The 22,777-nt window shown below is 44.6% G+C and overlaps 2 protein-coding genes across 2 annotated transcripts in view; both read left to right on the plus strand.

Moving 5' to 3' along the window:
* The window catches only part of Crybg1 (crystallin beta-gamma domain containing 1), a 192,348-nt gene that overhangs the window by 47,031 nt on the left and 122,540 nt on the right, over nucleotides 1-22,777 (plus strand). The gene's annotated exons all lie outside the window — the stretch shown is intronic.
* LOC107401917 (ribosomal protein eL39-like 2) lies at nucleotides 6,790-13,295 on the plus strand. Its single transcript, XM_016001325.3, has 2 exons — nucleotides 6,790-6,807; nucleotides 12,294-13,295. The coding sequence occupies exons 1-2, from the start codon at nucleotides 6,790-6,792 to the stop codon at nucleotides 12,444-12,446; spliced, it is 171 nt and encodes a 56-aa protein (XP_015856811.2). The 3' UTR covers nucleotides 12,447-13,295.

Here is a 22,777-nt window from a genome sequence, read left to right on the forward strand (position 1 = left end):
GGAGGTGAGGACAGTTTACAGAAATCAGTTCTCTCCTTCTACCATGCGGCTTTCAGAGACTAAACTCAGGACGTGGGGCCTGGTGGCCATTGCCTCCACCCCCTGCCACCTTGCCTGCCCCCGCCATGGTTTCTCAATATCCTGTATCAGCTGATGTCTTCAGTAATAAGGTTCTCACCATCTAGTTCCAACTGTGCTATTTTTTGTTTTTGCAATACAGGCTTTGGTAGCCCAGGATGACCTCAAATTCACAGTGTAGCCAAGGATGGCATTGAACTCCTGAAGCTCCTGCCTCAACCTCTGTAGTGCTGAGCTTATAGGCATAGGCCACCACGTCTTGTTTTGCAGGAGACTTATTTGCTGGGACTGAACCTGGGGTCTCATGCCTGCTAGCGAATGCTCTAGCACTGAACGATACCCCTGGTCTTGGAATAGCCCCAATAGCCACATTCCTTTTTCTTGCTGTCTGAGCCTCTTCCCCAACCCACTCTTTTTTTTTCTTTCATTACTAAAAATGCAATGTTTTGTTTGGGAAACATTAGCAAATACAACTCAGTAGGTGTTAGTGTTGAGAATTATAGACTTTTTATATCAAGAATAAAATGCATACGCTATTCTTTCTTCTGCCTCCGACTTGGGGCCGTTCTCAAATGCTTTCATTTACTCATGACCAGAGTGTTTATTATTTAGAAGGTGGAAGACAGTTCCTACCCTTAAGGGCTTCTCTTCTAGTGCTGGAACTGAAGGAGGGTCTAGATAAAGATGTGATAATACTCTCAACAAGATGTCTGGGAAGCCTGGCCGCTAGTCTGGAGCCTAAAATGACTCATGTTATCACCCTTTTTAGGAGCTTCCACCCAGAGTCATCACTTCTAAATGACTGCAAGCCAAAACTAAACAAAACAAAAGCAGTTGATTTGTTAAAAGGCCTTCCGCCCTGGAAGTGAAGTGTTCCTGTAGATAAGTGTTTCAGGCTCTCCAGCTGCCCTTTAGGAATGTGCTTGCTTCTTGATGTGTAGAAAGACACTTACTGCCCCCTCCCAGCAACCTGCTTCCTTCCAGCAACGCCAGAGATCTAACCCAGGGCCTGTGCACCTCCAGCCTGCATTTCCTTTTAATGACTTTAATTTTTGAAGCAAATGGCTTCAGGGAAATGTAGAAGGGCTGAAAACGCATCTGCCCTCTGCATGGGTGTCAGGACAGGACGTGGACAGAAGCAGTAAGGTGACACGATTTTGATCCAATGAACTTTCCTGGTTAAACAGGGTGAGGGTGGGATGTCAGCTGTGACAATATAAAGTATTTTCAAATTTGCTGTCTCCTCTGGTTCTCCCACACCTCCCATCTCTCATATATGTTATGATTTAAGAAAACCCAGTTTACCACTTTCAGCCAGGTGTAAGCTCGAAGAGCTCAACAGAGGCAAGAGATTACAGTGAGTTCGAGGTCAACCTTGACTAGCTAGTGCATTCAGGCCAGTGACCTTCATAGTTAGACCCTGTTACAAAACAAACAAAAAACACACCAAAATCTAAGAAACGAGGCAGAGGATTATTCATATTGCAGAGAAACCTCCACTTTACAAAGCTGTATCATTTCCTTTAGCCAGCAAACTTGAAGCATGCTTTGACCTACAACTCCTTGGCCAAACCATTTTTCTAGGAACACATAGTGCAAAATAAAAGTATGTGTCTTTCCTGCTTGCACTTTCTTTGAAGGATCATCAATCAGCTTTTCCTGAGCCTCCAGTAAAATTATAAACTTCATTAGTATGTCTTTCCCCTTACATTTTTATTTATCATTCCCATCGTCATCATATGTATGTGTTTGTAGGAGGAGTCCTCCGACTGAAGATGACTGGGGACACATTCACAACCATGCTCGCCGGTTTCACTTTGAGACTGTGAGCACAGCGCCAAACAGGCCCAAATGCAGGTCTAGAAGTCCTGCTGTATGTATTCGTTCCCCCCCCACCACCCTGTTTCCCTGTGTCTTCACCTCTTCTCAAACCTTTAGACTCCACACTCATCTCACGTTAGGACTTTGCTTCTTATTCCCAGAAAATAGGGTCAGTCATACAGAAATCCCATACCCTTCTGATACCAACTTACCTTGGTTGGTACCCCGCCTGTGATTTACTCCTGTTACCATGGATACCCATGCTCTTCCCCCCCCCCCATTGTGTTCCTGGTCCCATCCTCTCTCTGCTGCTTAGGGATTCCTTTGGCCCAGAATAATCCCTCCCATTCCTGTGTCATTATCTGCCTGCACCATAGCGTCATCCTGCCCCATCGTGGCATACCCGAATCCTGCTGTCACATCAGCTGTCTCACTCTTTCTAGACCCCAAATCTCATTTCTCTGACTCCATTACAGAAAACCTGGACAAAAGGATTGTTTATACTGCTGTCTCCTTCACCATTAAATCCCACCCCCACCCCACTGGGAAATACCTTCTGCTGAGGTCACCAAGGGATGTGACACTGTTTTCTTGTGGGGCCCTGTACAAACCAGGAAAGCTCAGGTGTCTCAGCTTGAGCCGCGCTGCCCCTGGGGACACAGGGAAGAAAGCCTCTGGCTCCCAAGGGGAAGAGGGCCAGGCAAACCTGCCAGGCTAGTTCGCTCACATTTGCCAAGCAGAGCAGTTACTGTCTCCTTGGAGGCCGAATGAGGAGAGGGGTCCAGAGTCCCCTACACCGGCCAGGAGACAAAGGAGTTGGGGGCTGACGTTTATTCCCAGCTGTCAAGCTCATGTCCACATCCTTTCACACGGTCCCTGGCTCCTTCCGCGGTGTCCGGTGACATGTCTGCCTCGTTTTTCTCTTATCTCCCTGAAATCTCCTTTTGCTTCTCGCTGGCAATTCTCCTTGCAGACTCCCAAATGTTGGGGGCCTCAGAGCTCAGTCCTTGGAGACCTCTTCTCTCTGCATTTCCTTTCTAGGTGAGCTAGTCACTCTTGCAGCATTGTGCGATTTATGCATTTGTATTTCCGATACCAGCTTTTCTTCTGCATCCTGGACTATCTGAATGTCCTGTGGGTTTCTCTTTTCTTTCCCTCCCTCCCCTTTCTCTTTTTCCTTCTGTCCTGTCTTCTAAGACAGGGTTTTTAGTCACTCTTCTACTGCTGTGAAGAGACACCATGACCAAGGCAACTTAGAAAATAAAGCATTTGTTTGGGAGTTGGCTCACAGTTTCAGAGGATTAGTCCACGACCATCATGTCAGGGAGCATGGCGACAGGCAGGCAGCCATGACACCAGAACAGTGGCTGAGAGCTCACATCTGACCATCTGATCTGAACGTGACAGGGAGAGGGATGAGAGAGGTGGGGAGGTAAGTGGAGGAGGGAGAGACAGAGAGGGACTGCACCCACCCTGGGCTTTGGGCCCTCACCAAGTGGCACACCTCCTCCAACAAGGACACACCTATTCCTTCCAACACGTCATCAAGGAGGGACTAAGCATTCAAGTCTGTGAGCCTGAGGGGGCAATCTCATTCAAACCACCACACAGGGTTTCACCTTATAGCCCTGGCTGGCCTGGCACTCACAGAGATCCACCTGCCTCTGCCTCATGAGTGCTGGGATTAAAGATGCATGCCATGTGTCTGGCATTCCAACCCCCCTTTCTTGGGTCTTGTGTATCCCCGGCTGGTTTCAAACTCACTATGTAGCCAAGGATGACTTTGGACTGTAAACCTGCTTCCTTCATCTCCCAAGTGCTGACGTTACATAGGTGTGTATCTCTAAGTAGGGTTTCTTGGAAGCCTTTGTAGCATAACATGTCTAAAAGCCCACTCCTGACTTCCCCCAGTGTTCTCCTCCCACGCTGTTCTCCATCCTAGAAAATCTGAATAGCATGACCACTCTGGGAAAGAGTTTCTCTCGCCATGGACAATGTTCCACTCGGAAGTATACCGGAGACCTGGAGGCCCTGCTCAGTGGGAGGTGTGTGCTTGCAATGCACGAGGCATAGCTCGGCTCCAGCACTACTCCGTCCCGCCTACAGCTCACATGCCTGGAGTCTGACCATCTTCTAGCGTGGTCCTGCTGTCACCCTGGTCCATCCTGTCATCGCGAGGTTGGACTCTTCTCATGTCTGCCGTCCTGTGCTCCTGTTTCCATCCTTGTTCCCCCATGGTTTAGCATCTAAGTATACACCAAAGGTATACCTAATGCTCTTCCCCTAAGTATACACCTAAGGTATACCTAAAGTTCTTTCCCTACGTACACACCAAAGGTATACCTAAAGCTCTTTCCCTAAGTATACCCAAAGGTATACCTAAAGCTCTTCCCCTAAGTATACACCAAAAGTATACCTAAAGTTCTTTCCCTAAGTATACACCTAAGGTATATCTAAAGTTCTTTCCCTAAGTACACACCAAAGGTATACCTAAAGTTCTTTCCCTAAGTATACACCAAAGGTATACCTAAAGCTCTTTCCCTAAGTATACACCAAAGGTATACCTAAAGCTCTTTCCTTAAGTATACACCAAAAGTATACCTAATGCTCTTTCCCTAAGTATACACCAAAGGTATACCTAAAGCTCTTTCCCTAAGTATAGACCAAAAGTATAACTGATGCTCTTTCCCTAAGTATACACCAAAGGTATACCTAACGTTCTTTCCCTAAGTATACATCAAAGGTATACTGAATGCTCTTTCTCTAAGTATACACCAAAAGTATACCTGATGCTCTTTCCCTAAGTATATACCAAAGTATACCTAATGCTCTTTCCCTAAGTATATACCAAAGGTATACCTAAGGTTCTTTCTGTTTGGGGATTGGAATTTTGTAGATGTTTGATTAAGGGAAAGCCTCACTCTGTAGTTAAGGCTAGCCTGGAACTCACTGTGTAGCTCAGGCTGGCCTTGAACTCATGGCAATCCTCCTGCCTCAACTTCCTAATGCTGGAATTACAGACATAAATCATCATGCCGAGCTTCATTTAAATCTTAGAAGGATGTTGGTATACCATCATGCCATTTTACAGGTGAAGAATCTTAACAACAGAGAGATTCTCTTGCCCAAATACCATTAGACACAGCAGAGGCATTCCATGCAAGGCATTCTGACACCAAATAAGATTCCCACACTAAGGACAATTGGAAATGTCTGTTATAAACATATGTATCAGTCCTTTGGTCCATTGAACTCCAGTGATGCAAAGCATCATCTTGCATTCTCAAACAGCCTGGCAGGCCTGAGAGGCCTTGAGGTATCTTCACGGCAGTGTTGAATCACGTATTCTGAGGGCTAACAGCTTCTCCAGCTTTTTACCAAATGAATGAGTATTCTTTCCCTCTTTGTGAGTGCTGGCTGCTTGATGATATTCTAAAAACAAGCTGTGCTGCTCCTGAACATGGTCGTAGACCAGCTTCTCTTTGTGGAGATTTTTACATTTTAGACTTGGGGGAATAGAAAAACTCATGTGTAAGCCTGCCAGAGACAGTGACCTGGGAACTTCACTCTGGCAAAACTTTCTTTCATTTAGATCTTCTATTTCCTGTTGGTGTGTGCGCTGTATCACCACTCACAGCTTGACAATCTGGGGTTAAGGATTAAGTTCTTTGAAAAAAATGGAAAGATGGCACATGGTCTGGGTAGATGGTTTAGGAAGAAGGGGAAATAGTGGGACAGGCACTGTCAGCAACAACAGAGGGGAAATGAAAGGCCAGGGAAGTCATCATAACTGATGATTGGGCCCGGTTCCCTTTTATGTAATAGAACCTCTTTGGGGGACACGAGCTTAACCCACAAAAGGACAGAAGTCTAACTGTATGTGGATCTTTCCCTTGTCCTCCTGAGGTTGTGTAAGCATGACCAGGTGCCGTCACTGAAACATAAAAGGAAGCCGCATTGCTACAGAATACTCGATGCCACTTCCTTGGACCAAAATAGTGGCCTTTCCTTTTAGCTGTTAATACAGGGCACATTCCCCTCTGGAAAAGAAAGTGATGAAATAATAAAACTGTTCTACAACATGGTAATAAAGCACTTCGTGCTCAGCAGAGACGGGGAAAAGTAGCTGTTAACCTAGAATTATCAAGGTGCTGAGTGCAGGGACTGATTGCTTATCCACCTTCTCTTGATGTCTTGTTCATTTAAAATTGTGAGATAAATTAGGAAATATATTATAGAATCCTCCCTGAACCTATCTACCCCTTCTTAAAGATTTCAGATCCCACCAAATAAATTTATAGTACAGCTGTGTTTTCTGTGAGTGGTTTTCTTTAAGAAATAACCATGGCTGGACAGTCGTGGTGCACACCCTTAATCCCAGCACTCAAGAAGCAGAAGCAGATGGATTTCTGTGAGTTCAAGGCCAGCCTGGTCTACAAAGTAAGTTTCAGGATAGCCAGGGCTACAGAGAAACCCTGTCTCAAGAAAGGAAAGTAACTCAGCCGTCCACAGTGAAGAACAGTGAGAAGCAGTGTGCTGTGCGGAGACATCATCAGGGCTGCCTCCCAAGACTCACCACAGCCACCAACATGTGTTCACCTAGCCCTTTGCCACAGACCTTTCCAAGTCCCACCTTGGTTTGGTTTGTTGGTTGTTTTAAATAACAGTTAATGTCCACATTGCTGATTTTCTCATCCACTTTGCTGGCTTTTCCCTCCATGCTGTTAACGCTCTCTTCAGGTTCTGAACTGAATTTATCTCTTGGTTTATGTCCTCTTTGAGGTAACTGGTCACCTCCCTAGTGGGCTTTTGAAATCTTCCTCTGGCGTTCTACCTGTGTCAGTATCTTCCAATCGAGCCGGGGTGCAGTTAGGATTATTCCAAGGAGCCATGTCGTTCCGCTTCTTGGTGCTTCCCACATTTCTCTGTTTGTGCGTCTTTTAGCTTGGCTATCTTTTAACTTCTGTGGGGGCGGAGAGCAGGATCTTCATATTAAAGCAGCCTACTCTTGAAGCTTCAATCTCCTTACCACTCAGCGAGGAGAAAACAAACTATTGTAACATCAACCATGCAAGATACAGACATATGCTTGTAGACATACGCTTACCTACCTCTCACCGCTATTGAGCAGATAACAGTAAACTACTACAGAGTGTGCTGTGAAGTCAAACCTTATTAAAGATAACTGTGGAACTAACAAGCGAATGAGATAAAGAAAGGGGGAAGAAAAGGGAAGAATGTGAGAGGAGCAAGGGTAAATAAAAAAAGGAAAAAGAAGAGGGGGAAAAAAGATCGGAGATTAGGGGGAAAATAGAAAAAAAACTAGGTTTCTCAAAACTCAAAACCAAAATTAGATAAGTGTAAGAAGATGAATAAAAAAATAAAAACATAAGAGTGTTTTATAAAAATCAATAAGGTTTAGTTGAAATCACTCTTGATCACCTCGCACAGTTCCAACAAACATCCCTCCAACCACACTACCAGCCACGGCAGGGGTACAGCTTGGGGATTCCAGCAGAGGTGAGAGAACATGCCCGCCCCAGACTGCAGGGCTAAATTTGTCTAGCAGAGGCGCCTGGTGAACTGTGGGCTCTTCCCTTCCCTGGGGTTATACAGTTGCTGGACACATGTCTGATGTAGGACAGACTTGTCTGCCCCTTGATGGCTTCCCTTTTTTGTGTACCAGGCGCCTCTGCTAGCCATCCTTAGCCCTGCAGTCTGGAGCGGGCACGTTCTCTCACCTCTGCTGGAATCCCCAAGCTGTACTCCTGCCGTGGCTGGTAGTGCAGTGGGAGGGATGTTTGTCTCCTCCAAGTGTTGGATGTATGGGCAGTGATCAAAGCACTGAGGTCAGTCCACGTAGAGGACTTGTCTTTGTACCCTCAGGCCTCCTAAGCATTGGTCACCCTGATGGAAGAGTCAGCTGTGGGTATTGATCACACCCTAGAACTAAAGAATTCTCGGGCTTATGAGGGAGATATCGTAATAGAGGGAAACATCATGTGGATAGGGAGAAACCTGGTATGAGGGAAGGCCCCAGGAATCCACAGGGATGACCCCAGCTTAGACTATTAGCAGTGGTGGAGGGAGTGCCTGAGCTGGCCTGCCCTGGTGATCAGGCTGGTGAATGCCCTGTCATCATAGAGCCGTCATCCAGTAACTGGTGGAAACAGATGCAGAGCCACTGCCAAGCACCCAGCCTAGTTCTGGAGTCCAGTCGAAAAGAGGGAAGAGGGATTCTGTGAGCAAGGGGCATCAAGACCATGATGGGGAAACTTACAGATCCAACGGAACCAAGCTAGTGGGAACTTAGGAACTTTGAACCAACAGCTGTAGAGCCTGCATGGGACTGGACTGGGCCCTCTGCATAGGCGAGACAGTGGTGTAGCTTGGTCTATGTGAGGGGCCCCTGACAGTGGGAATAGGATCTATCCCTGGCTTTAATCTTTGATTCAGTTTAGCTCTTTCTTTCTCGTGATCTTTTCTAAACTGAAACATTCAGATTCAAACCATTTGGGGGATTTTCTCTGAGGCAGATTCTAAGATGAGGGCCTTGTAGACTTGGGCCAACAATTCCTCAAGGCAGTTAAGCACAAACACTAACTACAGAAGACATGTGTGGTTCCACGCTGTGGATTCACACATTCCACCCAGAGCTGGTTAGGTTACTCTGAGAGGGAGCACCAGCTACTCAGGAATGGCCACGCTGTTTCAAAGCCATGTTTTTCTTGATCTGGATCACTTTCAGTCCTTTTTATTTTTGTTTTGTTTGTTCGTTTGTTTGTTGCTTTTTTCTTTTTGGAGTCGGGATTTCTCTGTGTAGCCCTGACTATCCTGAATCTCGACTTGTAGGCCAGGCTGGCCTCGAACTCAGAGATCTGCCTGCCTCTGCCTCCTGAGTGCTGGAATTAAAGGCATGAGCCACCACCACCTGGCCTCTTTCAGTCCTTATGTTACGGGGATTTCCCTGAGAAACGGGGAAAGGAACTCATCTGTACCCTGAAGCACCGGATTCTCTGGCTCTAGGTCAAAAGCTGTCATGGGTCCGTAGTGGCTTAAAGAACTAAATGTCAGGAGATGCAAAAAGGCACAATGAGTCTGCCACCCACCAGGTGTGTTGGCATGGAGGAGTTTATTGATGTTGTTTGTTTAGGCAACTGAATGCTTGTGGGCCCTCCCTGCTTTATAGGACGGGACCGGTATGTTTATTCTAGCAAGATCAAGAGCATTGTAGTCTCCTACATGCCTCTCTTCTCTTGTGCTCTTGGAAAGTGAAACATGTACACAACATAGTCTCTTAATTGTGCCTTGTAACCTAGATTCCTTGGAAGATGAATCACTGTTGATTCAAAGAGTTTTCTCACACTTCCTGGTATGATTTTGCCTACTTCAGAAATGTTGTTTGTTAGGTGTTCTTTTGGTTTGGTTTGGTTTGGTTTGGTTTGGTTTGGTTTGGTTTGGTTTGGTTTGGTTTGGTTTGGTGTGGTTTGGTTTGGTTTGGTGTGGTTTGGTGTGGTTTGGTGTGGTTTGGTTTGGTGTGGTGTGGTGTGGTTTGGTGTGGTTTGGTGTGGTTTGGTGTGGTTTGGTTTGGTGTGGTGTGGTGTGGTGTGGTGTGGTGTGGTGTGGTGTGGTATGGTTTGGTGTGGTTTTTTGAGACAGAGTTTCTGTGTGTAGTGACTCACAGAGATCTGCCTGCCTCTACCTCCTGAATGCTGGGATTAAAAGTGTGTGCCACTGCCGCCACCACCACCACCCCCAGCTATTCATTAGTTTTTATGCTTTAGAAATCTTAGGAGGGAGAGAAGGTCCATGAAACAAAGTGACCCAACTTTATTGAAAATAGTGTTAACCAGGTTGGTGGCACATTCTTGCAATCCTAGCACTTGACATGAGTTCTGGGCCAGCCTGGGCTATATAACAAGATCTTGTCTCAAAACAAACAAGCAGGGAGGTGGTGGCGCATGCCTTTAATCCCAGCACTCGGGAGGCAGAGCCAGGTGAATCTCTGTGAGTTCCAGCCTGAGCGAGATCCAGGACAAGCACCAAAACTACACAGAGAAACCCTATCTCAAAGAAACAAAAACAAAACAAAAAAAAAAAACACATAATAAACTGCTTCTTAATGTAATAGGTTTTGTAGTTGGAAGGATTCAAGAAAAACCCTTCTTTGCTCTTACCCTCTTTCCTTCCCTCTTTTCCCTTCTCAGATACCTGAGTAGCTAGTGTGTACTAAGGGAAATCCATGGGTCACAGGAGGGCTTGAATATCTGGGTGATAAGTGCCAACACTGTATTCCAAAACAGGCATCAGTCCGGGGAATGTACCCAAGGCTATGCTCTACTGGTGGGGAAAGGTGTTTTCTAATAGAATTATGGTCATGAACCCACAAGGGCACCACACGCTATCCCCAACCTTGACACTTGAGTGCACCCGAGGCCCTACCATATAACTCCTGTTCCTGACACTTGAGAAACACCCTAGTGCTTCCCAGTAACCAGATGCTATTTTCTATTCTCCCGCCAGCATTCTCCCCTCACTCATTATTTTTCCAAATAATAAGATGACTCTTACTTCAAACCTGTAGATCAGGGATCCCAAGAGGATATGGAAATGATGTGTGTAAAAATGCCACTTTCTGATCATAAAATGTTACACAGATGTAAGGTGTTGTTGATACTGTGTACATCTTCTGGCTAAAGTGGAAGACAAGGGAGACAGAGAGCTTCTTGGGAGTTTAAGGTGGTCTCCTCAGTTTGAATGTGTGTCCTGATTAGTTTCTCTGTCAACTTGACCCAAGATAGAGTCATCTGTGAAGAGGGAATCTTTTTTTTTTTTTTTTCAGTTTTTCGAGACAGGGTTTCTCTGTGTAGTTTTGGTGCCTGTCCTGTATCTCACTCTGAAGACCAGGCTGGCCTCAAACTCACAGAGATCCACCTGGCTCGGCCTCCCAAGTGCTGGGATTAAAAACATGTGCCACTACCTCTGCCCGTGAAGAAGGAATCTTAATTGAGAAAATGCTTCCATCAGATTGGCTGTAGGGAGGCCTTTGGGGTGTTGTCTTGATTAGTGATTGATGTGGGAGGGCCCAGTCAACTGTGGTGGTGCCATCTCTGTGCAGTTGTCCTGTGATATATAAGAAAGCAGGGCGAGTAAGCCAGTAAGCAGCACTCCTCCATGGGCTCTGCTTCAGCTCCTGCCTCCAGGTTCCTGCCTTGAGTTCTTGTCCTGACTTCCCTCGGTGATGGAGTGTGACCTAAGAGTTGTAAGCTGAAATGAATCCTTTCCTACCCAAGTTGCTTTTGGTCATGGTGTTTCATCACAGCCATGGAGACCCTGACTAGGACGGAATGGGTCCCTTGCTCTCTGGTGGTTTGATTATATAGGACATCATAAAGGGTGGTTCTAACATTCAAGAAAATTTGAGCAAATTTAAAAATTACTAACGTTTTTACTCCTATCTATGACTGTGAGCCATTTTTGTTTGTTTTTGTGTATCCAAATGTGGGTAAACTTGAACTTATGATGCATTATACTTGCTTGATGGATTTACTAGAGTCTTAGAAGTGCTTATTCCTGTTCAATAAAAGCTATAGAAGTGCAGAAAGATGTGAACCAAGAAGGCTTGCAGGAACTTATAATCTAAACTAGAGGCCAGCAAAGTCTTTCTGTAAAGAGCCAGTAGTAAACATCTTAGATGTCATCAGTTGGAACTGCTCAATTCTGCCAGCCAAGTGTGGAAGCAGCCACAGACACTTTTGTATTATAATGGCCACTGTGGCAGTGGTGGTCCCTGGAAACTCCCCTGACAAAAATGAGAGGGCAGAGAGTGGCTCAGTGCTTAAGAGGGCTTGCTCTTGCTGAAGACCCCAAGTCTGGTTCGCAGCACCCATGTTGAGCAATTCACAACCTGTAACTCCAGCTCCAGGGGATCCAGTGCCCTCTTCGGGCCTCTAGGGGCACTTGCACACATGTGCACAGGCATGTGCATGTCACACACGAGCACACACACACAAATAAATAAACAGTAATTCTGTCAATTGTCTGTGTTCTCCAAACCTCGGTCTAGCTGCCAGAGCCACACAATTACTTGAAATGATTGCTGCTTAATTCTCCAGCAAACATCTGGACAGATGGTGGTTACCTCACACAGGGGATAGATAGTCCCTCTGAGTCTTGTTTTTAAAACAGATGCTATCTTGGAAATCATCCAAGAACAGACTCTTGTGAAATCACTGACAGTAACCTGGAGCAGTCCTTGATTTAGGTTGGGAATTATCAGCCTTAGGAATAGAGAAAAGCCAGTTGAGATTGGTGGGAAAAACCTGCGTCAATAGTTTATTAGAGCTCTTCCCCTTCCTCCTCGGGTGTGCATGTCCACCTGACCCGGTTTCTAGTCTTCTCACAAGACTTTCACAATCAAGCGATTCCTGGCCAAGAAACAAAAGGAAAGCTGTCCTGTTCGTCAGTGGATTCAGATGAAACCTGGTAACAAAATCAGGTACAACTCTAAGAGAAGACACTGGAGGAGAACAAAGCTGGGTCTGTAAGGATTCACACAGTGGCAAGACTGTTTATACTGAATTGTGGTCATCGATCAATCCTACTGCACGGAGTTCAACATTTTTAACCTGGAGACTCGGTCATGTTTAAGTTAGGGAAGTGGTTTATCCAGTAATAAAATGTAGAACCTTTCAAAAAAAATAGTTTATTGGCTTACATGACAAGTTTTATTCTTTCCCAGGATTCCACCTTCTATGGTTGCTGCTCAAAAATCCTTATTTAAACTTCCCAGAGGAGCCCATTAGGAGTTTTCAACCATTTTTATTGGCTGCTCTTTCTGGTTAAGACGGGGCGGATGGCAATTTTGGAAAATAGAGGAGAGACTATAAACCCTTGCGATTCAGTTAGTGGGAGAAGACACTGAGACCGTGTATTGCCCCCACTGTGTTTCTGGCTACGTTACCTTGGCAGGTCCTTGCTTGTCTTCCTGTCTGCCATTGCATCAGAAGCGTCCCTGCTGTGTCTTAAAGGGGAAATGGCATGCTGTAACATGGAGGTGCATCATGACTGCCTACATGGGTTTAGTTGTCTGCAGATTTTGTGGTAAGAACCAATGCTGCCATAGGCACCACTCCAAATAAGCGGCATGTTCTTCAGTGATTTCCTCAGAATCGTTTTCCAGAAGTAGAGATGTAGGGCATTGTGCTAGCATGGTGGCACTTAGTAAGTATGGACAAATCACTAAACTAAAAGTCTGTAACCATCAGTGTCCTTCAGCAGGACTGAAGACTTAAGACAGGGGCAATTTGTAAAATTACATCCTGTTGTTTTAGAGTAAATATTCCCTTCCTCTCTTTAATGTTTTTAACGGGGTGTGTGTGTGTGTGTGTGTGTGTGTGTGTGTGTGTGTGTGTGTGTATGCCCATGGAGGCCAGAGGGGGAATCAAATACGCTGGAACTGGAGCATGGGTGCTGGGGAACTGGAGTTACAGGCCAGTGAGTGGCCAGCGTGGGTGGAGCCCAGCTCAGGCCTCTGCAAGAACAAGTGCTCTTCAGCACCAACCAGCTCGCCAGCTCGCCAGCTCTTCTCTTTCCTTTGATTTGGTGACTAGAGGAAAAGGCTTCACTTGCAGTATTTCTGCAAAGGGGAGCCTAAATGCTTTCTTCTTTTACAGGAAATTAGCTTCACAACTAAAATTATTTTTACTCTTGTCAGTGAAAATTAATCTCTGCAGCTAGGAAATGCCAATGTAGTCATCAACATTAAACAATATGACAAATGAAAAATTGTAGTGCAACTTGTTTCCTTTTTAATGTTATCAATTGCTTGTTTTGGAAGCATTTTCATATGTCTGGTGTTACCTTGTTCATAAAAAACAAGTTTAAGCCAAAGGTGGTGGCATACGCCTACAATTCTAGTTCCTGGGAGGTAGAGGCAAGAAGATCAGGCATTCAAATCCAGCCTCAGCTACAGAGTGAGCTCAAGGCTAGCCTGGACTTCACAATACCCTATCTCAAAAAGAAAATAATAATAATAATAATAATAATAATAATAATAATAATAATACTTTTTTTCAATTATTGGCTATATTTAAACATATTTGTTACAAACCCCATGTGGGAATATTTTTAGCGAGGAAAATGAAAACAGAGCCGTTCTGCTAGCTTGTTCTGCCAGCTTGCGCTGATTTTCACACACATTGTAAAAGTCCCTGCCTTATCTTCAGAGTAGAACTAAGACTCCGCTGTATGTGCAGATGGTTGACTCACAGTCCCCATTCTACCGAGGAGATAACACTCCCTCATTTACAATCCTGTTCAACAAAATAAATATTTTCATGGGACAGAATGTTTGTGGTTTGGTGATTCAACTCTCTCCCTGAGCTGGAAACCTGGGTTCCCAACTAACCAGTGGCGCAAGAAAAGACTTGTTTTATATCATCCCCACTAAAGCTATAAATAAATAAAGGCATTTATTGAACATGAGTTATGGGGATAGAAAAATGTTTGAATCTTTGCTCTCTAAAAGCCTATAATTGACCTTAGAAATATGAACACTTGATAACCAACACTAAACCACAGGAAGTTGCCAACTTATCTACAAAACTGTATTTCATAACGGCCCCCTCCTGGTTGAAAACCAGGCCCATCACCTGCCTGTACATGTCCTTCAGTTCTTGCTCGGTGAAGAGACTAGTGCCTTTGAGCTCAGGCTGGGGTGAGTGGGGGTCACCTGCCTTCCCCGATCTGTGCTGTGCGTTTGCCTCTCCAATCCACTTCCCTCCCCTCCAGAACATGTCCTCATCTTATTGGAGATTCTTTCCATTCTGCCTTCCTAGTCTTACCCAAGGAATTCTTCTCCCTTCTCCAACTCTCTTTCACTTCTTTTTTAAAATTATTTTTATTTTTAGAATGTATTTTATGTGTATGGATTTGAACCACATGAGTGCTTGGGAGTTGGTCATGAGCCACCCTGTGAGTGCTGGGAATTGAACCCAGGTCCTTTGCAAGAGCAACAAGTCAAGTGCTCTTGCTCTTTTTGTTTGCATTCTTCACTTCCCCTTCCATTCCACTGTAGCCCCTCATCACTCTGGGGGTGTCTGTAAGGCCCAAGGTTACGGCTGGTGGCGCCTCTGTGTGAAGAGGAGAAGGTCAGAGGCTTCTGATAGGGAGGAAAGCCCCGCACAGTTACATTCTGAAAAGGTCTCCGGCCACCAACCCTTCCTGATTGACCCTGATTTGTTTTTTCAATAGTCTCTTTTCCACATAAAATAACAACCTACTCTTGCAGAAAACAAACACTTTCTCAGAGTATTTTATTGCTTTTTTTTTTTTTTGTTCTTTTTAAAAGCAACATTGGCGCAAGTCTGTGATTCATAATGACATTCTTTTTCTTTTTGTCCCTATGGTTTAATATTTCAGAGCATTACCTAGAGATCAAGTCACTGTTCTTACACTGTATCTAAAGTGGAATAAATCAATTACCTTCCAAATTTTTTGGCACACAACTCCAGTGTGCATTAGGATTTCCTTTCAAAGCAGATGGCTAACAGGTAGGGAAGCACAAGGCTCCTTGTAATCAGGAACTTGAAGGAGCAACTTTACAAGTTAGATTTGCTGGCATTTGATAATCAAAGATCCCAAAGGGAGAGGGGGACATTAACAGGAAACCCAAGCAAAGACATGGGCAAACCGTATAGAAGGGAAGGGCAAACAGGTCTTTATGACCACAAATGGAGTCTGGGACTGAGGGCCAAGTAATGGTTAATGGAGCTAGCTTGCAAAGAACCTAAGTTTGAATTCCAATACCCCCAAAAGTCTGGATGTGGCCCCGTGGGTCTATAACTGTACTGCTGTGAGGGATAAAGACAGCAGGTTTGCTGGGACTTACTGGCTGCCAGATAACTCCATCTTCAGTGGGATTCCTGTCTCAGGGGGATACGGTGGATAGACCAGGGCACCTAATGTTTTCCTCTCATTTCTGCATTTGTACCCACAAGCACATGTACCCCCATACATGTGGATGGCACACACACACATACACCACGGACACATACAAATCAATTTTTAAAGAAGTCTTAAGTTTGGGGAAAAGATTGGTGAGCTTGGAGCTCTACTGAAGGCCCCTCAGGATGCGGACTCTGAACCTGATCCGATCACACAAACAGCATCTCTCAAAGGACAGCTGTATTAAACTATATGGAAAGTGGGGACACTGTGGCATTCTTTTCTTGCCTCTGCGCCTGAGAAGGTTCCTCTTCCTGAGATATGAGACGATAGCTATCAGCCTATCTCAAATGGACCTCCCCAGCTCTATCTCCTTCAGACAGCAAATCAGGATCCCTAGTGTAGCCTTATTGGTTTTTAATTAGATACATTTTTAATTAGAGTTTTCTTTTGTAACATTAGCATCAATTAAAGACACTAATTGGACTCATTCATTATGAATATGATGGCAATCCTAGTCACTGTGAAAGCATGTATCTAGGAGGCCCTTAAGCAACTCTGGTCTCTTGTGGAATTGACCCACCTGGTGCAGATGGATGGGAGAAGCCAAAGGTGTGATTCAGGCAATTGTGAATTATGTATTAATTCCTGGCCATTTTATACTGTTGAACAACCATGCAGGACTTAGAAATTGGGCAAGTTGGGCATGTTGAGATAACAGGAAACTAATATAAAAACTAACTTCTAGCATTGAGGTGTAGTGCTATTTACCTTCAGTCCCAGGGCTCTCAGGAGGCAGAGGCAGGAGGATTGCCACATAGCAAGTTCCAGGCCAGCTGCAGCTACATACCAAGATCTTGTCTCAAAAAACAAACAGCAAATGCCTACCTCTAACCCCTATAAGCTTTAAAAATTAAAGATAGTGAAACCAACCCTTCTATTTTAAAATTATTTATGAAAACTTTGCTGTAAGTCTTACTATGTATGAGAATAGTTCGGGTGTCTTTGGGGGGGTCTTTTTAAGGGGGGGTCACCTTACTCCTCTGTCTAGGCCCTTGCCTCAACCTCCCTGGTGCTGGGATTATAGGAATGAGCCCATCATACCTGGAGGCTAGACATCTGAGAACATTAAGGACTCCTTTCTCGCAGGTTTTTAAAGGATTTACAGAACTACGTGTACAAGGTAGCCTCTAAACCTCTGATGCATAGCGGGGGGGGGGGGGGGAGTTGAGGATTTGATTTGTGAGACACAGAGAGTTTGGGAAGTATAGCAAATGCTGAAATATTTTGTTTTGATACGGTAGATGGTTACCACAATTTCAGTTGAAACTTTATTTGTAGAAATGCCTCCGAGGTAGTAGTGTTTACAGACACGCATGTATAATCAGGGCATAGGGCTGGTGAAAATGACTTGTGAGGTCTGGAAGGCTGAGTGCGTGTGAGCGATGTGCCAAGCACTTCGGGAGCTTTGGAGGTTCCGAGATTCTTATTAATTGCCATTGATATGGGTCGTCTTGGACTAGTGAGCTAAGGTGGAGCAAAGGTAAGAAAAACAGGCAGATGGTACATATTAAACATGCTATAAAGTCAACTTCAATGCCATGACATCACGGTGCACTTCTGGAAAATAATATCGGATGGAGCAGCTCGACATGGAGCTCCTGTGGTTGGACAGAGGGGCTTTTGAGCCAAAGCTTTACACTGACAGTGTTAGGGACTCGGCATAGGAACTGGAAGCAGCTGCCGAATCATGCATCCACCCACCTTTGCAGAAGGGACTCTGTGTTCACTCACCCAGGAATCCCTCCCTGAACATGTGTGAAGTGACAGACATTGTCCTGTGCCATGTCAGGAACCCCCTTAAGAGTTAGCTCTTCCAGATGAAGGTAAGAGCCCCTGGTGACTGTAATGGAACTGAACTACTGGTAACACAATAACCGGGACACAGGATGGGTAAAGGAGTTAGGAAAGTGCAGACTGGATCCAGAAGATGGAAGCACCATGAACTGTCATCTCTTATAGCGCTGAACCAGCAAACGGCTTTCAAATGAGGCTGGGACCTGGAGTGTCCCTCCGTCCCTGTCTCCTCTAAAGGACTTCCAGTAAGTTACGTCCAGTCAGCTATGCGAACAGGTAAGGAGGACTGGCAGAGGCCGGAGAAACAGTTTACAGGAAATGCATTCCTGAAGTTCTGCAGTTACCGCAATTGACTCATTATCGGGGTACATGATCCGCATCGTCTGAGCGTCTACAAGTGAGGGAACAAAGCTTTCCATGGAACTTAATGAAACCAGCTTTCTTCCTAGAGATATGGTATCAAGTGAGATAATGTCAAAAGTGCAACATGTCTATCAAAGAGTTCTCATGAGGCCTCTCTTCTTGTAGCCCCAAAGCAAGTGTGATGACCTGAGTTCAGTGTCTGGATCCCCCATGGAAGGAGAGGACAGACTCTTAAAAGTTTTCCTCTGACTTTCACACATACTCCATGGCTTGCACACACACATATAAATACAATAAAATTTTAAGATAGCAATTTAAAATACCCTCCCTTGCATTGTTAATTCATTATTATGAACAGTACAATCACTGGCCTTTCTTTGGAGAGTACATCTGCTAGCCAAAGAAATGCTCCGTTTTCCCTTTGTTACCACTGGATTTAGGACCGGAGCTGCCTTAACAGGAGACTTTGAACAATCATAGTCCTCCTTTCATATTTTGACAAGTATATAAACTTGCTCAATTTGTATGTTAGAAAGGGAAGCTGGGAGTGGGATGGGCCTGGTCTTCAGCTGCTGTGGATGAAAGTATCTGGGGTCATGAATGAAACCCAAAACTCTTGATAAACAGAGCCCATCCCCGAGGCCCAGAGCTCACTGGAGTTTCTCGGCTCTCTGGAGCGTAATGTAGGGTGTGGGGTTCTGGGGTTCTCAGCCTTCACTTATTTTTGTTCCTGCCTAGGATGGGATCATTCCCCCTTGTGAGACCAGCCTGGGTCTGGTTGGGTTTCCTAGTTAGTTAATCAAGCAGGGTGATCCCCAATAACTAAAGTTAGTACTGACGCTCGGGTAGCTTGCTGAGCTTCACAGGCTCTGAAGCTCCCAAAGCCTAGATTTCACCAAAGGGTCCCAAGCCTTAGATTGAAGAGATGATCTGCATTGTACTGGCTAGATATGAAGGGCACTTGGGCATTTCTGTCCCACAGTGCATTGAGAGATGCTCTTGGCCATTGAGTACTATGTACATCAGTGTGCCCAGGGAAGTAGAGGCCACCTCTGAGTTGAGGCTGGCAGGGAATCGTACTTCTTTGGAAAGAACTGCAAAACTCTAAGGCTGAGTAGATTGTCATCCCTGTACAACCACTAGGTGGCAGTTTGGACATTCTGTTTCCATTGCTGACTAAACACCTGCATTGATGGTGTAGCCTTCTTTACAAGGCTAAATGTTGAAAATGTTTAGAATTTTTGAAACTTGATTAAGCATATAAAACTATCTCCATTCTCCCATCCAACTGGGGGTTTTGTGATCACAAAACTCATTAGCTGAGAATTTGAAATTAGAACTACTAGTCTCTTTTGTTTTTCGAGACAAGGTTTCTCTGTGTGACAGCCCTGGCTGTCCTGGAACTATTTGTAGACCAGGCTATCTCCAACTCACAGAGATCCTCCTGTCTCTACCTCCTGAGTGCTGACGTTAAAGGCGTGCGCCACCATGCCTGGCAGAACTACCAGTCTTAACTGGCTCCATGAATGTGAAGGGTTAACATCTCTGTGAATTCATCTGCAAAATGAGGTGATTTGGCAGGCAGTTAGATTCTTTCTGGGAAGTGTGCCTCCTCAGAGTGCCATCCACATGACGCCTTCCAAATTGTTATTCAGGAAATGCCACTATCACCCAGGTGTACTAGAATAGCTGCTATTTATTGAGGACCTACGGGGTGCCAGCATGAGGGCGTACACTTCGTTAACAGTTCCTGACTCAATTCCCTTTTTATATTCTGATTATTACCTTGGATGAGGAAACCAGGGCTTAGAGAGGTTACGTAACTAGCGAAGACACCCAATGACTGGCCTGGAAAGCTCTGAAGTTCACACGTTTGTGTTGTTACATTCCACCCTTCCGTTGGTTGAGAAAAAATTGTAAATTTGAAGACAGTGTTGCTTTTGAAAGAAAACCCCACTTCGAAGATCTAAAACCCTTGATCCTGAAAGGGAAATAGATTTCTGTTCTGTTTTGTTAAATATCACATCTACACGGTTCTATCTAGACTTGTCATTAGATGCTTCTTTGTGAGACTCTTCCAGAAGCCTAGCTTCCGGTGCCACATGTGAGTAACCACCAGCAGGCTCCATGTTCCGTCAGCCTCATGGTCTCTCAAGCACAATGTCTTCTCAACACTGCACTGAGTAAATCAAACCAAGTAATGCCCAGGAACCTTTTCAGGCTTGGGTCTGGTGTCTATTGTACACTGGTGTGTGTCCATAATCTACTATGGAGTCTAATGTTAGAGGGGTGAGGCTTACCCAGAAGGCCTGTCCCTACCATTTAGCAGCTGACCTAAAGGAATAAACGTTTATTGTCATTAGTTGGTGTGTTAAATTTTGTCTCTGTCTGTGTGTGGCCAGTAAATTTGTGAACCCTTCTATCCAGTGCCTCAAACTCAGAGCACATGGAGTTGCCTTTTTAGCTGTCTTTTCTATCAATAACTGTAAGGTTTAGGAGAAAGCGGTAATGATATTTCTTTAAACAACAGAGGGCAGTATAGCATCAGTTTATAGTACATTAGTTTCTAGTATAAGAACAAGTGGTCTCAATGTTTCTGATGCTGCATCCCTTTAAATAATACAGTTCTCATGTGGTGGTGACCCCCAGCCATAAAATTACTATTGTTGCTACTTCATAACTGTAATTTTGCTACTGTTATGAACTGTGATGTAAAAAATGATGTCTGACATGTGACCCCCAAAGGGTTCACAACCCGTAAGTTGAGAACCCCTGGTAGAATCACACTCACCCTTTCTGCTTTAATTATTTTACATGTATGTTACCTCTGAAGCAATAACTACAGGACAAAGAAGTTTCCATAACTTGTGCTATACTGACTATACATATTCAAGTTCTCGAGGAACAAGTTGGTGAGGTAGAGCAATATTAGGAAAACGTGAGGCAGATTTGTAGAAAGCAAAAAGAGCCTCAAGGCTCAGGGCCACCAGGGTCTTCAGAGGAGACCAGCACTGTAAATTTTGAAAACAGTACAACATTTTGTTTTCTTTTTCTTTTTAAACAATGGATTCTTTGGAAATTGTATGCATGTATCCACTGCATCTTGACCATATTCACCTTGGCCCTCTACTCCCTCCCCCCAACTCTCCCTGCACCTCCATACCTCTTCCTCCCAACTTGGTGTTCTCATTTTGTAGTAACTTACTGAATCCAGTTAATTCTGCCCATAGCTGTGGGGTAAGCCACTGGGACATGGGTAACCTATCGACGGTCACCCTCCCCCAACGAAAAGTGATTCTCTCCCCAGCTCTCACTCAGCCAGAACTGGGGCTTCAGGAGCCCCTCCTACCTCCATGCTGGAATTTTTTTTAAGTGTCTTGATCTTGTGCAGGTAACCACAGCTGCTGTGAGTTCCTGTGTATAACAGCCTTGTCGATGTAGACGTTACGGCTCTGGCTGAGCAGCCATGGTTACTCATCTCAGCTCTTTGAACGGTCTCTGCGTTTACCACCTCCCCACTTCAGTACAAATCCTCACAAGCCTGTCTGCTCCAGGAGCCAGGAGAACAGCGGACCTGACTGGCCTCGAACTCACAGAGATCCACCTGCCTCTCTCTGCCTCCTAAGTGCTGGGATTGAGACCTGCGCCACCATCACCCAAACCGGTCTTCTTTTTCTTGAAGAGCCCAACACTCCATTTTAAGTAAACTTCAGGCTTCCCAAGACTGGGTTTTGTCTGAGGATAGGCATGGGGCTCTTTAACTAAAGAGGACACTTTAGCAAGGATACAACCTGGTCATTATTTATAACAGAATAGTGGTAACCAAATCAATTGCAGGGAGTCAATCTGGTTTTTAAAAGTAAGTTAAATAAAAGGAAATAGGAAGAATAAGTAAACCAGCAAATGGTCCACTTTTTACAAATGAGTCTGAGTAAATTCAAGTACTTAACCAAATATTTACTATGGCAGAATAATGTCTGTCCCATAAAAGGGATACAGGAAAGATTTTAAGCCCAGTGAGGTAAAGTACACAGAGCCAGATGGGATGCTGTGAGTTCAAGGCCAGCCTGCTCTACATAGTGAGTTCCAGACCAGCCAAAGCTTTCATAGAGAGACTCTGTCTCAAGAAAAAAGAGAGAGAGAGAGAGGAAGAGAGAAGAAAAGAAATAAAATAGAAATGATTATAATGAGCAAATTAATAAATATGTTCTGCTAAGACTCCATTGTAAGATGGCAGTTTCTGAGGACTTGACTTTATTTTACTAACCAAAAAAATTGTTGACCAGTAATGACTTTTATTTCTCTAATAGTGGTTTTTTGAGATTATAATTACATCATTTTCCCTTTTCCTTTCTTCCCTCTAAACGCCCCATGTGCCCTCCCTTACTTTACTGAGTGGCCTCTTTTAACTGATGTGTGTGTGTGTGTGTGTGTGTGTGTGTGTGTGTGTGTGTGTGTGTGTGTGTGTGTATTCATTCCTAAATACAATTTGCTCAAGCCATTATAATATTATTTGTATGTATGTTTCCAGCAATGACTATTTTCAAATGAAACTACTTACATGTCTCCAAATGCTGACTTTCTCATCAGGAAATCACACTCAGCTTTTCTTATCGATCCTCTGGCCTACTTGTTAAGAATGAAACTAAAATTTGCTCCCTTAGGCATGAACATATGCAACTTTCCAGCTGGTCTTTGCTGTTGCAAACAT

The sequence above is a fragment of the Peromyscus maniculatus genome, chromosome 16, assembly GCF_049852395.1.
Source record: "Peromyscus maniculatus bairdii isolate BWxNUB_F1_BW_parent chromosome 16, HU_Pman_BW_mat_3.1, whole genome shotgun sequence".
NCBI classification, from domain to species: domain Eukaryota; kingdom Metazoa; phylum Chordata; class Mammalia; order Rodentia; family Cricetidae; genus Peromyscus; species Peromyscus maniculatus.